At 40.6% G+C, this 20,504-nt stretch overlaps 2 protein-coding genes across 2 annotated transcripts; both read right to left on the bottom strand.

The window, feature by feature from the left end:
- Window positions 1-872: 872 nt before the first annotated feature.
- Window positions 873-15,042, bottom strand: hsf4 (heat shock transcription factor 4). The gene is made up of 13 exons (XM_076042856.1): window positions 14,227-15,042; window positions 12,970-13,078; window positions 12,739-12,866; window positions 12,226-12,350; window positions 10,143-10,218; window positions 9,598-9,665; window positions 8,717-8,816; window positions 7,737-7,855; window positions 7,206-7,448; window positions 6,907-7,024; window positions 6,668-6,733; window positions 4,813-4,903; window positions 873-3,035 (listed from the first exon to the last, which is right to left on the bottom strand). The coding sequence occupies exons 1-12, from the start codon at window positions 14,350-14,352 to the stop codon at window positions 4,844-4,846; spliced, it is 1,338 nt and encodes a 445-aa protein (XP_075898971.1). The 5' UTR covers window positions 14,353-15,042; the 3' UTR covers window positions 873-3,035; window positions 4,813-4,843.
- Window positions 15,043-15,347: 305 nt separating this feature from the next.
- Window positions 15,348-20,348, bottom strand: LOC142899311 (cytochrome P450 2D14-like). The gene is made up of 11 exons (XM_076042852.1): window positions 20,146-20,348; window positions 19,125-19,287; window positions 18,714-18,878; window positions 18,404-18,564; window positions 17,923-17,991; window positions 17,650-17,754; window positions 17,397-17,535; window positions 17,071-17,156; window positions 16,894-16,995; window positions 15,927-16,068; window positions 15,348-15,834 (listed from the first exon to the last, which is right to left on the bottom strand). The coding sequence occupies exons 1-11, from the start codon at window positions 20,305-20,307 to the stop codon at window positions 15,656-15,658; spliced, it is 1,473 nt and encodes a 490-aa protein (XP_075898967.1). The 5' UTR covers window positions 20,308-20,348; the 3' UTR covers window positions 15,348-15,655.
- Window positions 20,349-20,504: the final 156 nt, after the last annotated feature.

Raw genomic sequence — 20,504 nt, forward strand, 5'->3', positions numbered from 1 at the left:
CGTTAAATATTTTATTATGCTTTTCTTTAAGTTATTGGGTTTAACAACTTAAATCTTTCATACATAGGTGGAGTACATTGTCAGCATCTCAGACCTTCTAACAATACGCTTAATTGTTTGCAGAAACCAATAAAACAATTCACATTTTTTCCGCATGTAGTCGGCCACCTTTAACAGCATCAGAGCACTTCAATTCTTTATGTGTGTCTATAGCAGGTGACAGCAGGTATAGATAGTAGGCAGCAGATAGGGACAGGATACTTTAAGTATTCCTCGCCATAGGTATGGTTTTCCCATTCATAGTGCTGAGGTGCTTCTGAGATACAGGGCTTTATTGCAGCTCCGATCATTTCACTCAGTCAACAAAAATACTCCCTCATTTATCTGTTGTTCTGACAAGAATAAATATCATGTGACCACACACATCTGTTCATTTCCAGTGCAAATGATTAAAAGAAAACATCAGCAGCAGATTGTATATCCATCACCCTTTTAAAAAAAAAAAGGAAAATCATGAACACTCATGGTCTTGTGTGGGACAATAATAAAAGCTATATCTACACTGTACCATATACTCTTAAATATCAAACACAACTGTGATTTTAGTGCAATGTCACTTTTTTATACCTTAAATTATTTTAAGTCACTTGTCCATGAGGAGGAAGGAAGGACGTAAAGATAAAATCCTAAAGCTAGTAGGGCAGTTTGCAGAACTTTTAAAGCACAATTGGTGTCATTACAAAATGTTCTTGATAATTGTAAGTCAAATCTAAATGGAAAGTTAAAGTGAATAGCTAATCTTTTAAAACTGTAACCTCAACAAAATATTTTGATATAGGGTTATGTATAAATATATATACATATATATATATATATATATATATATATATATATGTCGCAATGGGTATCTTCTTCCTTTGCGGCTCTGTTTCAGAAACTTTGGCTTGCTGTCAAGACTTGTATATTAAGTAATTTACCTTAAACCAACCTCCTACCAATGAAAAACAACTTAGAAAATACACTAATTATTTTTTTCTTCTCATAATTCTTAGTTGTGGCTGCTTGGTTCGCTGTTTTGTGACGCATTGGTGATGTGTTTTCCACAATTCAAGGTCAGAAATCAAAACTTTTGGAAAAATCTAAGAAAAGATAACATTGTTTAAGATAGACCTCAAGTACTTTCACTACAAATGACTAAACTATCCACTGCCTGATTGGAGAGCCCATAAGCCATTTGCTAAGCTATGCCTACTTTTGTGTATAGAATTGGAGGCTTTTTCTTCAACTCTTTGTTACACTATGTTCACACCAAATGCAAATAAACTATTCAGCAGCTCTCAATAGAAGCAGGGTCATGTAGAAATAATAATAAGGATTCAAATGTCCCTGTCCAATGTCCAGTCCCTGCATGCTCTGTTCCTTTCTTTTCTTTCAAAGTTTGCTGTCCTTGTCATACACTCCACAAAGCTCCAACATCACACAGCTCAAGAGCATATGTCTTCTTCACATTGTGATTTGTATTTGTAATTGACTTATTTGACTTGTACTGAGTATGCGTATGTTCGTGAAAGTCATTTTTTACTATCATCCCCCCACCCCAAAAATTTGGCTGTCCAAATACTTAATTTTGCTTGTGATGTGAACATATGTCTAGCGCTAGCATGAATGCTAGCATAGCATGGCTTTGCAGACTCCTAAGCTAACATTGTCTGACTGCAGTGCATTTTGCAATCGTGTCCTTGAATCCACCAATCACATTGTCCTACATTCCTACGGTCATTCATGTATTGCAACTTTGTGACTTCTCACAGCTCTGTACAATATTGCACAATTCAAACTTTTTTCAGGACGTTTGCCAGAAGTGTTCTAAGCATCCTTTACTTACTGTTGCCTGCAACCAGCGATGAGGATTAAAAAGCATTGTAATCATTTTTAGTGATACGAAGAATAACAAAGATATTTCGTGCTTGCTTAAGTTTCAATTCTTATGTTTTCCACCATACCAAACATTTCATAAAATGCAGCCACCCATGAAAAAATATTGCGAAAGGAAAGCTCTTGGAGGACAGTTGAGTCATTTTCAACGCCTATGTCTACGTCTATGTCGACTCAACTTGGTAGTGACAATCAGAGACCTCATTTCTCCATGACAAATCTATCAAATCATACCATGATGCCAGTGTTTGTCTTCACAAGTATGTCTAGAGAAACAAAGTATTTGTTTTGTACAAACAGAAAATAAAAGACTTGTTTCCTAAATAAAGCCATACAGATTGTGCAAAATTGCATAGAATTTTGTCAAAGAAGTCTGCCTTTCATATTTCCAAGAAACCTCACATTTAAATGGACAGGAGAGAGATAACTAAGAATTACTATCTATGTGTGAGGCCTGAAAATGTTTGTGAAACATTTTCTCACAATAGGCTTTAACAAAACTATTTTTTTTTTAATGTTATGTTGTGTCAATCCATGTTTTGCTCTCATAGAACTTTTTATTCTAGAAGGCTAACTCTGTTCTGATCCATCTCCACACAGTTATTTTGTTTTGCAATGCAATGAAGTATCAGGAACCCCTCACACAGTATAAACAAATTCACATTGCTTGTGATACACAGTATATACATTGCTGCCCTTTTTAACGTCATTTTTCTCTGAAATACAAATACAAAATTTAGCAATATAACGATTTACCATAGTTGTAAAATATCCATTGACACACTTGAAGCAAATTCACTGAGGAAAAAGTCATCTCCACGAGCAGAAACTCTGTCTCACACAAAGAATAAAGTGCTGTTGCCAAGTTGGCTTGATATTAGAGTCTTTAGATAATAATGGAACACGCTTTGGGTATTTGGGTAAGAAATGAGCAGCTTTCCTTGTAAAGGACAGTGGTCATTTCTTCATCATTAGGGATTTTGGATGTACCTAAATGCAAAGAAAGTGGATATAGCTGTGTCTGTGACACAGCTGGCCAGGGCCTTGAAATTCAATCCATGCTGAGTGGATTAGTGAGGATTAAATGCAGCTCCCTTGACCTGGGGAGAGAAACAGAGACTTACAATACACACATAGCATTCTGAAAATACTCACGAGTGAGAAAACCAACATAATACAGTATATCATACTCGTGTATTGTTTGGGGAAAGGACTCTCAATTTGTAAGCACAGATTAATGTGACTCTTTGTTTTCTGATGTATTGTTGTATGTTGTAAACTTCTGTTCTGTTGTTACTGTTTGAGTAAATTGTCTACAAATCCTGCGTTGGATGTGCTTCATCTGTATTTCACCATTACCAGAGGGCTTCATCTCAGGCACATTTAAAAATTCCCTCCTGGCACCTACAGTTTGAATGTTCGGTAACCACAGTTACCATGAGCGAACAATTCAATGATATCAGCAATAATACAGAATGAAAGCTTAAATTTAGTCCAATTCTGACATGAAACTCTTCCCAGATCAGTTAAGAGGCTATTGCACAAAGAGCTTCATTCAAAACTTCTTAAAGAACTGTGGAAGAAAATCTTGCTTCCCAGATTTGTTCTTAGCATAAGAATCTCTTTCACCAAGAAAGCTGCACTGCAGGACTACAGTGGTGGGCAGCTTGCCAATAGAGCTTGTTAAAGAACAATCTTAGGAGTGTTCATAAGAAGTCACCTGGGTAACACATCTTGTTGTGTTACCCAGAACACAACAAGATGTGTCGCTTCTTGGCTGAACCCTGAATCCGTAAGAAGGGTCCGATCTGGGAAACCCTGGCCATTTCACAGTCGCTGGTGCTTTTAATTGATTGATTGACACATTCATTCTTTGTATTTTAAAGACAGAGCAGAACTGTCACAACCTGGCGTGAGTGAGCTGTGATTGGCATGAGTGCAATCTTTGCACGTCCATGTATAGTCATGGCAATTAAACAAAAGGCAGCTAAACCACTGACCTATTCCGACTTTATTTCTAAATTGGATTTTAGAGAATTTATTAAGACCTACACGTTAGCAATTCAGCTTGATTATGAAACTAATCAAATCCCTGAATCTATGCTTTGTTTAAGCGGTGTCCTTTAATTAAAGGGCATGGTGCAGGTGAGAGATATCAGTCATTCAATCTGAAAATGTCAGGAAGTAATTTACGTACTAATATGCCTCTGTTTGCAATACAGTGACTTCCAGAATGTCATGATTTCATCCTGCTGTCTCTATCAAAAAACTGTTGAGGCTAAAGATAGTTTTGAGGAGGAGGAAGAGGTTGAAAATAATGCACCTTCACAGTTAGACAATCCTTATCTTTAAATCCCAATGTCATTCAAGCAGCATTGCGTTTAATTGCGCAAGACCCTGACTTAGCCAGAAGTCCCCCTCTGTTCAGCTGTACAAATTGTCACAATGGCCAAGTTCCGTCCTCTTTCTTTTTCCTCTTGTCAGGGAAATGAACGCTATGAGCCAGACCCACAAAGATTGGGTTGTGTTCTGCGACGACATTGCACCCATAATCTATGCCACATTCCATAGTCTGGCGTATCACAAATGTTTTCGAGATGAGATGGTTTTTGAGATCAAACACCTGCTGCATGCTCTTCATAATTTGTGTGTGTGTGTTTGACCAGCAGACATGCATATATATATATATACGCTTGAGATGAATTTGTCAACCCAGCAATAGGAAGATAAAACAAGTTCCAATCCATACATAATGCGACGCAATGCATTGCATACTAAATTGACGCAAATATATATATGTATATATATGTATATACCAGTCTTCTGAGATGATCATGACTGTCAAAATAAATAAAGATAAAATCACTGGATGGTTACCTGCTGCTTCAGAAAGGACAGCACCGATCAATCAATGTTCCTCGCAGCCAGATGCTGGAAAAGCCTCCGTCTCCTCGCTCTGGAACATGTACTGATGAGGAAAAGCATGAGCACACAGGTCACCACTTTTCCTCATGAACATTTGAAAGTAGTCTGTAAAGTAGTGCGTGGGTCACCAAGATTTTCTTCCTGAAAGACTTAGCTACTAAATATCACGACTTCCTTCAATTTGTTTGATGTTTATGAAAACAGAGAGATACAAACTGTGATTAGACATAATCACAGTTTAAAAACTGTCCCTAATTACTGTGAGAGGTGTTGACTGTCAACTGCACAAACAGAAACATAGACTGCAGATAAAAGAGCTTGTTAGACACTGGAGAAAACCGCCTTTCAGCCAGACTAGTCTTGCTGTGGATAATGGATAGTAATGATTTCCCCCCACCCCCCTCTCTGTCCACAAGCGCTGTTGCTATTTTACGGTCCACTTTAGTAGGTGCAATAACAGGAAGTGAGGCATTTAAGGGGAGCCTCCAAGAAAAGAAAAGAAAAATCTTACAGCTGTTAACGTTTTGGTGTTAAAATTCAATGATATGTGTGATAGTACATGTACCGTTAGACTCACAGGAAAATGTGACTATAACATATATTAGTGTCTATTTATTTCATTAAATCAGTGTGGGTTCACTGCTTAACAGGAGGATTCTCTGTACATCATCAGTTCCTTCACTGATGATGTGATGTGAAGAACTGTTGGAAAAATGACGTGGCTCTATCTGAATGGATTGCCAATTCGCAATTTGCCCCATTTTCAATTCAACATTATAGTACGAAATGCATTTGCTATTTTATAAAATTTGTCCATATTATTGTTCATCCATCATCGATCACTGCTTCAACAGCACTCAGCATTGTTGCCGGGTTATTGCAGGTCCACATCGAGGCCAACTATTATCCATGCTCTGACTCAAGTACAGACAGTTTTAGAAGTTACCAGTTAGTCTAATGCGCCTAACGTGCATCTCTTTGGTTCTACCTCAGTGCACCTGAAGAGAAGCATCGCTGATTCTGCATAACAAGAAATGGCACAGGTGGGAATCGAATATGTGACCCTCTTGATCTGAGCGGAGAGTGCTAACCCCTGCACCAACACGTCACCCTATAGCTGCTACCCTTTAGTCATTTTCAAACTCGTTAAAGAGATCGGGAACATGTAATTCTAATGACACTCTTCGCATTGTAAGTATTAGAGCTAGGGTTCGAGTTAGAGGGGTTAGGATTGGCTTAGGATGGTTAGGGTTGGGGTTGGGTTTTGGGTTATGGTTGTGTTAGGGTTATGGTTGGGGTTGGGTTAGAGTTGGGTTAGGAACGTTAGGGATAGGGTTGGGGTTAGTGGGGTTAGGATTGTTAGGGTTAGGGTTGGCTTAGGGCAGTGGATCTCAAACTTTCTCTGTCACGCCCCACCTTGGAGGAAGAAAATTTTTCATGCCCCCCTAGAAGCCCCAAATTTGACGTGGCTGTGTCTTGAGGGATCCCGATGAACCTGCAAGTGGTCCCATGTCTCTAGGACAAAGCTGACTTTTGACCCCATAGACTTGCATGGCATTAGGGTTAGCGATAAGGCTGGAATTAGGGTTAGGGTGAGGGTTACTGCTGGAATTAGGGTTAGGGTTTCGGGGTTCTTCATGGGCTAGAAGCCCCAAATTTGACGTGGCTGTGTCTTGAGGGATCCCGATGAACCTGCAAGTGGCCCCATGTCTCTAGGACAAAGTTGACTTTTGACCCCATAGACTTGCATGGCATTAGGGTTAGGGTTAGGGTTGCTGCAACAGAGCCCATACTTTGGCTGACTTACCGATTTGAGGTTGGACTCCATCTCAGTGAAGTTCCACTCAGTCAAAGGGAGGCTTAGACTGAAGGGCTGGAGGGGTATGGTGGGGGGGTGGGGGGTGGGGGGAAAAGGAGAAGAATGTCAGGGTTGGGGCCAAGTTGTTAGTGCCCTCACGGTGGCAGACACATCCAAAACGCACAAATTAGCCACCCTGTCTCTGTTATTCAAGTTTCAACTGGACTTTACGCTGAAAAGTCACTGACATCCATGACGGCGCTGGCTCCGGCCTCCACGGCGCCCTGCTGGTGGCTCCTGAGCAGCAGCTGCTGCAGCTCCTCCAGGCTCATGTCCACGTTCTCCACACCGTCCGAAACCTCCACCCTGTCAGCGCACAGAGAAAACAGTTTATTTTGTTTCTTTATTTCTTTTTAATTGATATGTTTTTTCCTTCTTCTCTTTGCACTAAAAATGGTGCTGTAATTATGCAAATTTCTGCAATGTGGGATAAATAAAGGCCTTCTATTCTATTCTATTCTATTCTAACAACCTGTGAAGAGCTTACCTGTCCAAGAGAGGCCTCTTACTCCTCCTCTCCAGCACTGAGGCCATGGAACCCCTCCCCTCCAAAACAGACTGGACCATGGCGACGGGGAGGACGGGAGGCTCTGAGGAGCACACCTCACAGGTCGACGAGGCAGACGTCAGTGCCACGGCATCTCCCCCTCCGACTCCTGCGGCTCCTTTTCCAGCCCCTCTCACCCCGGGACTGACGGGCTCCTCCTTTATGAGCATCATGCACTTCTCCCTGGTGTCAAAGGTCACATAGGTCAAGCCAAATTTTGTTTTTGTTTTTTGTCTGCAGTGATGAATGTGAAAACAAGCTGTTTTTTGATTGTTTGTTTTTATTGCTCTGTTACTGAGGCTGTCTGTGAAGGTACTCAGTTAACCAGGTCATTACACCCCAAGATTTCAAATTAAGTAAGTTGAGTATTCCAGTGAGTGTTCAATTAAGGGGCATAGCTAAACAAAAAATAAGCAAAGGCTTGATGGAAATACTAGAATTAGTGTTGAATTGCAAATCTATTTCACTGACCTGCTCTCTTCGGGCTGCAGCTGGAGGGCAATGCTGGCCTGAGACATATCAGTAACATCTGATATGATTGGTCCTCCTGTCAGCCCACTGGTGGAACACGAGGCACTTTCACTGGATGGCTGAGGAAGACATGCATGGGAACCTTTAGTTGAGTCCTCTGTCATGCAAACAACCCTGTATCCACAGTCTGCTGCTCTTGCCGCAGGTGAACAGTGTTGGTGATGGTGAACATGGTAGAACTGAGAGGTTTACGTTTCTCAGAACATTCTTAATCTGAAACATGACCTTTTTGTTTTAAAGAAACGACTGTGGCTCCTCTTCCCGTGAGAATATCATGATTATTCTGCTGTGACAGCTGATGACTTTGTGCAGCTTGTACTGTCACACTGAAACATCTTTCTAAAGATCACCCTCTGCTACCCTCCAGTGGCGACATTATAACAGATGCACAAACTCCAACAGATATACTACAGCCCATGGAATGCAGTTTGTATCTTTAAATGCAACTTGAAATAAGCTTTAGCTATTTCAAAATAATAAGAGTAAATACTGACATGTAAGTGACGATTCAGTATCAAATACAGCATGATGACCAGCCTGTAATTTCCTGCTATTGCCACAAATGCAAACTGTGGAAGGGTGACAGCAAAGTATCTCACTAATAAAAGTTTCCAATGAATGTGTCATTTAAAATGGGCTGCTTTTCAAACTAAAAGCATTACATTGTTGAAATAAAAATGCATTTAAAGTCACCTTTCACTAAGTCCCGGCCTCATGATATTTCAAAGAAAATCATATCCACTTGCCAAAGTAATAGTGTGGAGACCACCGCAGTTTACAGGAAAGCTTGGGAGAGGGAGGTTGAGCATATGGATGCTATAATCTAACAAGTCTGACCACTGGATGTCACTGTTCTTCCTAATTTTTTCTAAATTTTTTACACGCTGTACCTTTAAATCCCTGGGGTTTGTTCCGCTTACCGACTGGATGTAGAAGGACTCATGCATTGCCTCCGCTGGGTGACTGTGGCTGAACTTGGATGCGGGAGGGCTTGGGGAGCCATCATCCAGCATCAGGGGCCTGAAGAGTATAAGTCAGACATCAACACATTCAAAGTAGATGTAAAATATAAAAACCCTCATGTTTCAAAGCCAGCAGGAGATCATCTTTATAACACTGCTTCACAGTTATATCGTCAGTATACTATCTCAGGTAACTGGAATTTCTGTGATAGAACCATTTTCATGACTCTTGTAAGCTAATATTTTACTTTTTTCTCCAGTTTATTTTCTTGGTTGAGGTGATTTATTACATTAGCACTGTTTGCTGATTCTAGCTTTTCACCATAGTCTCGCATGGTCACTGAGTCATGGAAGTGGCTCAGTCAGTGAAAGGAATTAATGCTTAGAGCAACACCAATTGAAACCAATTGCCAAACTAAGTCGTACAGTGAAGCTGAAATCGGTGTTTCTGCAGCACTTTTGTGTTCCAGCGTGCCTCCCCTTTCTCGCGTTGGCCTTGTTCACACTCGGCAGCAAAGCTGAACCAGCACTTTGCACACACAGGCTGCAGCGCGGGGTCACGCACTCTAGCGTTAGCTTCAGAGTGAATGTGTGTGCGTCTGACTGATTCAGCACTTGTCTCCATTCACAGCGCTTGTTAGAGTTAGATTGTTCAGTGTGTCAGCTGAGCCAGCCCTTCCATCTGGCCCACTAAGGCCTGTTTGTCTCACTTTTGTTGATTGCTCTCCAATGTGTCTGTGGTGTGCGCGCACCCGCCACGAGGTATGACTAGGCTTTTTTTTTTTCCACGCTGTTTTTTTGGGGGGTGAGGCAGGGGGGTGGATTTTGCATGTACTCACAGCTTTCTCTTTAGGCCCACGGTGCTGGGCGTGCCGGACTGCATCTGACTGAACAGAAACTGAATCAGCTGGCAAAGAGAGAGGGGGAAAAAAAAACACAGGATGAATCAGCGCCCTCCTGCATGCACGCAGAAAGACACGCACGAGTGCCACGCACATAGCCAATAGTAATAATGTATCTGTTGAAACTGAAGAAAAGGAGAAGTGATTTGGTGGATTGGAATGTCTATTTTAGAATTTTATCAGTGTATTCTGCATCAGGCAATAACATGCATATAAAGAATAGATACAGTACATTTTCTATGAAACCAAACAAGTCTAGAACAAAACACAGCCTCTCTGTCATTGTGAAATACTACTACTAATAATGATAATAATAATAATGATGATAATAATATTAACTCAATAATGATGGTAATTCAAGAGAGGCACGGGTTAAAACTTGACTCAAATCCAATTAGTTGCAACTCAATGAGAGTGCGTGCAGGGGGGTCATGTTTCCTAGATGCCGGTAGTTCAGTTACAGGTGTGTAATGCCCACTGACCTTGTTCATGACTTTCTGCTGCTGAGTGTGGTTCTGTCTAAGTGAGACCACTTCCCTCCACAGCACTTCATTCTGCCTGCAGGCGGGACGATGGACAAAGTTCAGAGGTAAATCATTTAAATCATGTAGAATTTGTTTCATCAAGATGGCTTGTGGGTGGTTTTTGTTTTTTTTCCCATTTCATAATTTGCTTTGCTTCTCATCTTTATATCTGTGTCCTACAAACTGCAGCTCCTTGCTTTGTTAGCCCACAACAAAGCAAGGCCCACAACCGTCGACCTACCAAACTATCTGTCTACAAAAATAGAATTTTCCCTCCGGACTTTCCCATGGGGCTTAAAAAATGCATTTGAATATCCATCCCCAGCTGGAATCTGCTGATGAGAGACAAACGCCCTCACCGCCACCACTCTGGGGGGCAGTGGAGGGTGGGGTCCCGGCCAGTCAGTCCAATTAGTCTGCCAATTAGTCTTTGCGGCCCTACACTGGCTTCCTGTGTCATATAGAATTGGCTTAAAGGCCTCCTCCTAGTATACAAAGCACCTCAAGGAGCAGGCCAGATTGCTAACTCTTGTTAGCTATTTACGTCAAAGGACACTGCCATCGTCCACTGCTGGTCCCCTACAACAGTCAACAGACAATTGGGGATGCTGCCTTTGTTACTCGCACTTGAGCTTTGGAACAAGCTAGCTTTAGATATCAAAGAAGCAAGCTCACTAGATATTTTTCAAGGAAAACTAAAAACCTGCTTTTTCACTTTAGCCTTTAGCTATGTGTGTGTTGCCCAGTATTCCCACCTCGTGGGAAAGTGAGACAGGAAAATAGTTTTTCTGTGAACCGGACCAAAGAGTATTGAGAGAACTGAAATAGAACACAGGTTAACCTAAAATGTTAACGTTTTTTTTTTTTTGGTTCTCTCACTTAAACGTTTTAAACGTCTTGTTTTCCATGTTGTGAGTCACTGTGTGAAAAGATGCTCTACAAAAAATAGTTGTTTATCATCAATATTACCAATCCTGCGATAACTTTGGGATCTGCACAGATTGAATTGAAAGACTTGAACTTTAAACTCACACATTGGCCGGTGACTACAAAAGTTTGTTGGCCATGACATATGTATACAATTCAAGTGCTCCGTTTGGGATTTATTCCAAATATCAAAAACTGGACCCTTTAAAGTGAACTTTTGAGTTGACCAAGTGGGCCCTCCTTCCTCAGTACTTCCTTCTGAGCCCTGTTAGATGTTTGTGTATCATCTGGAATCCGGAAATTTCTCCTCCTTCACCGTCCTTTCAAACAGACTGGGGGGAACTAATATCTTTACCGTCCGTGCTAGATGTTTAGAAAGCACTGTCTATGCTGCATTTACGACCGCACGTGCGCAAGTGACCACGTATGGCCATTATCTCTCCTAGAATGGTGATTTTGCTTTGCATGTGTGTGCATGTTTTTGTGAGCATGTATTTGTGCGCGTGCGCACGCCGGTCAGGTGAGCAGGTGAACATTCTCTCCTCTCATTAGCAAACAATGCCCAGCACAAAGCGCCACACAATAGACACACGCAAGCTATTTTCAGCGATAACTGCCTGGACAGAAAGACGTGTAATTATTCTCTGGGTACCCACCCCTCCCCCCACCCAACTCCCACTTGCTTCAACAGAGTAATCAAAAAATGGACAAACAGGCATTTTGGATCGGTCGATATGTTTGTTTTTCAAAAGTTCGGACATGCCCACATTCGATCATTTTCAATTTAAGGGTTGTTCATCTGTATAATGCATGGAGGGGAAAAGGTGCCAGTGACATTGTGGAATTAGGTCAAAAGATATTTCATCATCTGGCAGAAACCTTGAGCAGTCCCAGACACAAGACAGCTAGGTGTGAATGACATAGTACAGACATAGTACAGACACAGAAAATCAAAGGATGCCCCATTTGGTTAATAAAGTTGGTTGTGTTTTTCAAGGTTTTCAAACCAGGCCGGATTTGATAGAAAATTGACAACTACAACCTTTCACGAAACCTTCCTCTACAACCTTCAGACACAGAAACACAAAACCTGCACACACACATCTGCACTCACTGTTTCATGTCCTGCATCTGACACTCCATGTTGTCCTGCTGAGTTCTGAGAAGCTGAACTTCATACAACAGTTTGCTGAGGTCCTCCTGGCGAACTTTGGTCTCTTCACTCTTCACAATGGACACCTTAGATTAACGTGTATTACATTATTATTGCAGCGTTAGTTTGTTTTTTGTGGTGAACAAAAGATTGATCGTTGTCCAAATCTGACTACGTTTTACACATCTACAGAGCCAATAGAAAACATTTGGAAATGGTGAACCACCTGTCTATCACACCATAAACACGTTGCATTTCTTCAGTTAGGTAAACTGGTCACAGCGCAAAATACTGTAAATCTGTGAGAACTAAGCTTTGAAAGTGCTGCAATTTCATAAAAACGAGTCCTTCAATTAAAGCTTCATATCAGATGACCTCTTTAGTCAGTATAACATAATGTGTGATAGCAGCCTGCATTATTTTACTTGGACAAATTCTGCTAAGTTTGTCTTGTGTCCGCAACTGTCCATGTACCTTCCTCTTGATGTGCTCCAGCATGTGTTCATGCCCTTGGAGGAAGTACAGATGTTGGAACTCTGTATCGTCTCTCTCAGGCTTCACCAGGCCACTCTGCTCAATGTTTACCACCTTACGGAAACCATCTAAACACACGTGGACATTTGCACATCAGTTTTTTTTGTTTGCTTATTCCGAGATGCCATTCTGAGATGAGAGTGAAGAAGCGGGGAAAAAAACTTTACTCACACATGTTGAGCTGACGAACAAAGCTTGCCATGTTGTTGTGTTTAAAGTACTTTGGCAGAACTTCCTTTGCGAATCGTCCTTGGTCAAACACATGAAAACTCGTTCCCGTCTGAAATAGAGAATATTCAGGAGAGAAAATTCTTACTTCTATCCTACAATACGCCAACACCTAAAATGAAAACATTTTTTTTTTAAACAAGGTGCATTTCTGCCTTTATAATTTCATCAAATTAAACATTTTTGTGCAGTACTCAAAACAAATATAGTAGGCCAGAAAATGTATTGTCCAGAAAAGTAAGCTCAGTCAGTCAACTGAAAGCACATATTAAATAGCTTTTGAAGAATCAGTAAGTCAAACTGAATGGGTCTCTAAATAGGTCTCTATGTCATATAAACAGACAATTAACAATGCAATGCTGTCAGTGATACGTTTGTCATATCATTGGACATGATGCAACATCAGTCCACACGTTTGTCTCCCTAAAGAGAACAACAACAAAGAAATTGTGTTGTCAATTAAACCCTCTCACTGTCCATACATCAGTCTCGCCCAAATAATTAAGACTAAATCCTCTTTTTTTGTCCTTATGTTTGCACTTTTGTCAGCAAACAGCCAGAAGAAAATCGTTGCCACCTAAAAAAAAAAAATCATAATCCTATTTTATAAATCAAATGTACTCGTACAAATAGGCAATGCCTTTGAGTTACTGTCTCCTGTTGGGCTGTTACACTGATCATTTATTAGCCAATGTATTCATTTAACTTTTGCTCTTAATTATGATGCTGCTGCATGAAGCTCCTAAAATCTCTATTTTAGGAGCTGCCCATTATAGGACTTTCTACTTACTTTATTCAATTTATCCATTGGTGAAAAGCACAAAGATAGTGTTTAGAATGAAGGAAGAACTTGGAAATTGACGCAACCCGGCTGCCTTGCATCCAGTGTACAATACTCAGCCAATCACAAGTAAAGAGGAGCAATGGTGTCCCCCTCGAGAAAAGTAGCTCACTTATGATAAAACTGCCACTGTAGCTGCATCCCTACACATTATATAGCTGCATTCCTGGTTTACAACTCACGCAAGCTTCTCCACTCTGTTTTTCCCATAGCACTTCATTGCCCACATGTCGGCTCTTAGTGTCTTAGACCGACTGATGTTAAAGCTAGATGTTGAAGAACACCAAAGCTTTATTACCAGACTCTAAACCTCAAGGCAATTCTCTTGGTCTTTATTACTGGTCTGAAGTCTGACTTACAGCGCTCCAGCAGATGAGGTGGTTGGTGTCCGGATCCTCCACCAGGGTCCACAACTTGGTGAGAAATGCTGGGACGTTGCTGGCGTAGTTGCTGTCTACGCCCATGGCACTTGGAGACTCCTGCATATTCGCACCTGTCTTCTGTAAGACACCTCACCCCAGGAAAGTTTGCGTGTGTGTGTGTGTGTGTGTGTGTGTGTGTGTGTGTGTGTGTGTGTATGTGTGTGTGTGTGTGTGTGTTTCAGAATTCCAGATTAGTCCATGTTTGAGAAACTCTGATTTTGCTGATCCATCACTGATAATCCCAAGTTTGTCTCAGTCCATTTGATTCCATCTCTGCCTATCAAACTGGCGTCCCTCTGAAACCTCTTCTTGCCTCTTCTTGCTTCTTCTGGCTTCCGTATTTCACTCTGTTCCACTCCCTTGACAGTGTCTGTTTAATACATCCTTCCTTCACCGTTCTGTGCGGCCTGTTCTTCCTTTCTCACTTAGGCCACTCTCTCTGCCGCAGCAGTCATCCAACTGAATATCATCACAGTAGGTCCACGTCAGCACACACATACACACGCCACTGGAGCCCACCCCTTTACCCCTGGCCTCCAGCTGACAATCAAGTGAGTGGCCATTGGAACTATACAACATTCACACAAAGGATCTAACAAAACACCAGGGTCCCACCATCAAACCTGCTGCTGTCAAGTAGGAGGACCTGGTTCAGTGTACAGGCTTGCCAGGTGGGAATCATAACTCTTTGTTCTGTTTCACAGTTATGATAGATTTCTGAAAGTTGACTGTTTTTGCAGCTTGGACAATTTACAGTATTAATTATATGTTAAAGTGAGTGAGAGAGATATCTTTTTTTTTTTTAACAGGGTACAAAAACATAAACCCTATAGAGTGGGTAGAGTCAATAGTCATTTGACGGATCAAATCACTAAAAATTCAATAATCATGAGAAAATGCACGATGACCAAAAACATTTTATATTAGCAAATTCTTTAGTGTTTCACCATTTTCAAAGTTGTCTGCCATTAACCATCATCACTGCAACCAATAGATTTTAGCTCAGTACACAAAAATAGCTTTCAAAAAGGAGTTGAAAGAATACTGAATACAAACAGTTTTGGTATGAGTTGACTTAAGTTTTATTTTTATGACAATTTTTTTGCATCTCTTATTTTTTGATACATGGAATAGAGTTACTATTAAGTTGATGAAATTTGTTTTGTTGTTTCATTTGTTCTTGTATTAAAATTCTTTCTGTGTAAGACTCCAGCAGTATTAGCTTATTAACTGGCAAAAGCTACTCGTAATAAACAATCTGAGAAATAAGAACAACAAAAAAAAGTAGAAAAAACAGTAGAAATAGTGCAACGAATTATCATAGGGTCAAGGTACTCTATTAAAAGGACTTAGATGTATTCAAGGATTATCTGAGTTGGACTGTCATGGAATAAGGTTTGGGGGTTTGGGTGACTCCATAAACAGGTGTTAGGTCTGGCTTTCCTGCCTTTTCAGGCCAGCTGAACTTGAACCTCTGTAGCAGAGTCACTATGATAAGGAACAGTTCCATACGAGCCAGACCTTCTCCAAGACACGTTCGAGGACCTGTGAGGTAAAATATCCATGTATGAAAATCATGATCTTCACTTGATAATTATGGCTGTTCCTCAGCCTACAAATGAAACAGTTTCACTTACCAACAGAGAAAGGAACAAACGCATCTGGCTTCACAAACTCTCCCTTGTCGTTCAGAAAATTTTCAGGATTAAATTCATGAGGGAACTTCCAGTGATCCTTGTCCATCAGCACAGAGGTGAGGTTGGGAATGACTGTAGTTCCCTGTTTGAAGACAGAATTTGTACCTGATTAAAATGGATTTACATGGGATTCTGTAGATATGTGGTACCAGGCATTTCATTTTTGATTAGTTTTGTGTTATATTCAAGAGCCTCAAGCACATCTGAGCAGCTTGCCCAATTTTGGCATTTGGCATCACTAAAGACACGACCAGGTCTTCAAGGCCAATTTTAGCGAGAAAATCAGCAAGAGAAATGGTGACAGCAGGCTTCCCTCAATGTAGCTAAAATAATCCAGTGCATTGAGGCAGGAGAGTCTATCTCTCTAATCTATCGGGAAGGTCTGGCTCTGCCAGATAACATGGCAATGGTAGCTGATCTGGAGTGGCAGCTGAAGATTCCTGCCATACATCACTGACTCTACATTGGGACTGGACGTCATCTTGCTCTGAGATGCAGGAAGTTAGCTCGTCCTTTTTTTCTGCACAGAAGTGAGTAGAAGACTGCCACAGGAATGAGTGGAGGAGATTTGAAGGTCAATCCCTTAGCAAGACCTATGGAATCTTGAGTCAAAGCAGGAGAAGGGCCCTCAAATACAACCACAAGGCAGCAGATATGGCATTTGTAAAGCACTGGCAAATTGGCTCAAACACCCATTTCGTCTAATGTTTCAAGGAGAATCCAACACATGAAAAAAGCCCTCATGGCAATCCAGAGGTACTACAAAAAGTCTGGTGATGAGGAAGATCTATTAGACCCTTCTTAGTCTTTTAGTTGCTTTAAAAATAAATAAATAAATGTTTGTAACAAATGTGTGTGTGTGTGTCTGTGTGTGTATATATATACACATAATTTGGGTACCACTTACTTCAGGAATGGAGTAACCTAGCACCTCTGTGTCTTTCGTGGTGCAGTGGAAGACACTAAGGGGAACAGTGCTCGCCATCCTCTGACTCTCATGAAGAACAGCCTGCATTGACGGAGACACACTGAAATTCCAAGAGTCTGGAACACTGAAAAAACTTAAACTCTTAAAATGTTGTACCTGCACATAAGGCATCTGGTGTCTATCCTCAAACTTGATTTGACCTTTTTCATCAATAACTCTGTCAAGTTCCTGATGAAAGCGCTCTTAGAAATGGAGAAGATCAGATGGACAATGAGTGACATAGTTCAAAGTGCATAAGCACAGTCCTTTTAATAATTTTGATGTGGAATCCAGATGAGCAGCCTGACATGATTGTTTATTGAGAAAACAATGTACATTTAGGTAAAATAAAAATTAAAAAATAAATTAAAAAAAAGACACTGAACAGTTCCAATGAGCCACACCTTTCTCTTTAAATGGTGGCAGATGAAAGAAATACATACCTTGTACCTCTGGATACGTCATCAGGTATAGGATAGCAAACAGCACGGTGTTGGCTGTGGTGTCAGTGCCAGCAAAATGAAGATCCAGAAGATATGCAATGAGCTGATCATCATTAAAGGATGAGCTATCATCTCCTCTCTTTAAGGGCGGCAGAGAGAGAACACATTGTCCAACAAGTTAATATGTCACTAACACTGCAACTAAAATAAACTGGATTGGTTACATTTTCACAACATAAAAAGACCCACACACCTTGTCGAGTTCGTCTAAGTAGCAGTCCATGAAGTGCCGCGGTTGACCAGGAACTCTGTTCTTTCTGCTCTCAGCCACAATCTCAGAATATTGATCACATGAACGCTGGGTATAAAAATAATGTTTTAGATTCTTTTAAATGACATCACAATTCTTTGTTCATAGCAGCATCATTTTCAATGGCAAAGGCGCACAAAAAGCATTTTTCTAATACAGGAGACAAGCAAAAACTAAATTATCAAAGAAGGAGCAATTTAGGCTTTGTAGACGTACCTTAAACAAGTGAAATATCCTTCGGAAGATCACAGGCATTTTTCGCGCCGGTGGGATGAAGTCATAAATCTAGAAAGGGATGCTTATTTTATATATATATATATATATATTTGCATTTTCAAGGTTAAAATGCAAATCATAAGTCCATGTACATTCTTTTCACTTGGTGTAACGCTCAGAGAATGCACAACAACTTACATTTTAACACTGGCAACCAGTGTTTTGTTACGTTTTTTTTTTTGGACTGTATTTTTCTCCTAAAACATTTTAACCAATCAGGGGTTGCTTATATGATATATGTCTTGTCCAATTATCATTATTATTATTACTGCTAGTGGCATAGCCCAAGCATACGGCTGGCCCAAACAGAGCCAGTCTACGCCATGGCGAAGATCCTATTACATTTTGAAATGTTTCGTTGTTGTTGTTGTTGTTCATTTTGTTGATGATAATGATGATGATGATGATGATGATGACTCACAATACTTTTGGGGCCATTGATTATTTTGGAGGTCTCATGGAAAAAATTTGCAAAAAAATCCAAGAATTGATCTTCATAGTCAAAATGCTTTGCAAAGAGAACTTGGCAGATGATGTTGGAAGCGGCTTTGTGAAACAGCAGTCGAGGATTCATTGGTTTACCTGGAAGATAAGAGGAGCGATTAGCTTGTGGGGAAAAACCTCTGAATTCTTACACATGCTTTTGAAATCAGAGATTCCAAAATGACTCAAGATTGAAAGAGAAATACATAAATACAGCTAGGTTGTCTTTCTTGTGGCACGACACTTACCAATATTCTTCTCCAGAACTGCGACAATGTATTGTATCTCATCATTGATTCTCTCCTCCATGGACTGTTTTCCCAGCCCAAAGTTTCTCAGTGACATGAGACCAAAGCGCCGTTGTTCTTTCCACGAAAAGTTATAATCTGCCAGAATCACTCCGGGAGCGTGAGCTACAAGACAAAAATAAAAATAATTTTGAATAATATTAATAATTTGAAAAAAGAATTCTCACATTTAAAACTTTCAGCACTTTAATATATCAATAGTCCATATGATAAGCACCACAAAGCTGAAGGTGAAACTCCATGTCAAACAAAATTACAATAATGATTCAATCATTCTGATTATTAGCACAGAAATCTATAACAAGCAAAACGATTGAAATACTACCCAAAATCAAAAGGTTTGCTTTGTACCTTCAGGATGTGCCGAATTTTTGGCCAATGAGTTTAGTGGTCTGCCGGAGAAGTCACTGGCTTTGTTGACCAATGCTTCCTTCACAGCCTGTAGCCCATTGAGCACAACCACAGGCCTGAAACCAATGTAAAAGGTGAAGACATTTCCATAGAGTTTGGCAAGCTGGGGGTGAGAAGCACAGTTCATTTTAGACAATTATGACTTGTTAATTAGCAATACATTGAGAATATAGAATTCTGGATTTCCTGAAACAGCTGTTGCAGTTACTGCAACCTTTATAGCACAAAATACATTTGCCATCAAACTAAATGAGCACGCCTCTTCCCATTTATACATTTGGAATGCTCTGACCGTGAAGTCAATCTCAAAATGGGCTTTCACAAACCAATAGGTGAGGTCTTTCTTGCGTATTGCTGCCCTCTACTGATCATGTTGCAAAGTTTTCAACATTGCGAGTCCTGGAACTCACAGGAGGTCGCGAGTCCATCAGAGAAATTCAATGAATGCCCAATAAAATGCAGGTTTTTGACACGGAACAGTGTTCAACAGCTCATGTAGTTCTAATATAATTGTTTTGTTTTATTACATAGTAAGATCGCTGTATTCATTGCTCTCCTCACGTCCTTTCATTTGTCCAAACAAAGTTTGACAGATTTCCAAAACCTGCTTTTGGCAACACATCAGTGAGCTGATTTACTCAAGATTGATCAGTACAGTTTGTTTGTCACAGCACACAGTCAGCAAGAAAACGTAATCATCCCAGAGCTGACTCCTCTCCCCCACACAAAATCAATCTGCGGTGTTCAATCTGCCTGCAGTTCTAAGTTCATACATTAACTTCAAAACAGTAATAATTCATGTTCTTGATGAGTGACCCAGGGCAGAATTAACATATAAACAAATGTAAAATTTGTTTGCTTTTTTTTGCCAACATTTGGAAAATTATTGTAATATTCTCTAAAGTAATAGCAGTGATAGCGGGGACAGCAGTGACAGGCATCCATTTCCAATGCATCTCACCCTCTCCATTTCTGGAACTGGGTCGTTCAGATTCAGGTCCAGCAAGTTTCCAAAAATCGGGAGTGGCCGCGGACCCGGAGGTAAATTTTTGCTCCTTTGATTCAGACTGAAGATTACGATGAGCAAGACGGCGCCAACGAGGAGAGCTGCAGAGAGGAACATGATGGAGCTGAGACTGTCACCTCTGCTGACCAATTCTCTGTTGCCAGTATTTAAAGCTCTGGAGTGATGCAACCTTTGCTCTCTATCAGGTCACCAGCACTCTTGCACCAGGATTTATTTACACATTAACCACCAAAACAGGGACATGCCCTGGATTGTAGTGGGACAGAGGCAAAGTCAGAAAAGTGCCCCCCCCA

This window comes from Nelusetta ayraudi, unplaced genomic scaffold, assembly GCF_046127955.1.
Source record: "Nelusetta ayraudi isolate G7.1 ecotype Tasmania unplaced genomic scaffold, CSIRO-AGI_Nayr_v1 ptg000071l, whole genome shotgun sequence".
Taxonomy (NCBI): Eukaryota; Metazoa; Chordata; class Actinopteri; order Tetraodontiformes; family Monacanthidae; genus Nelusetta; species Nelusetta ayraudi.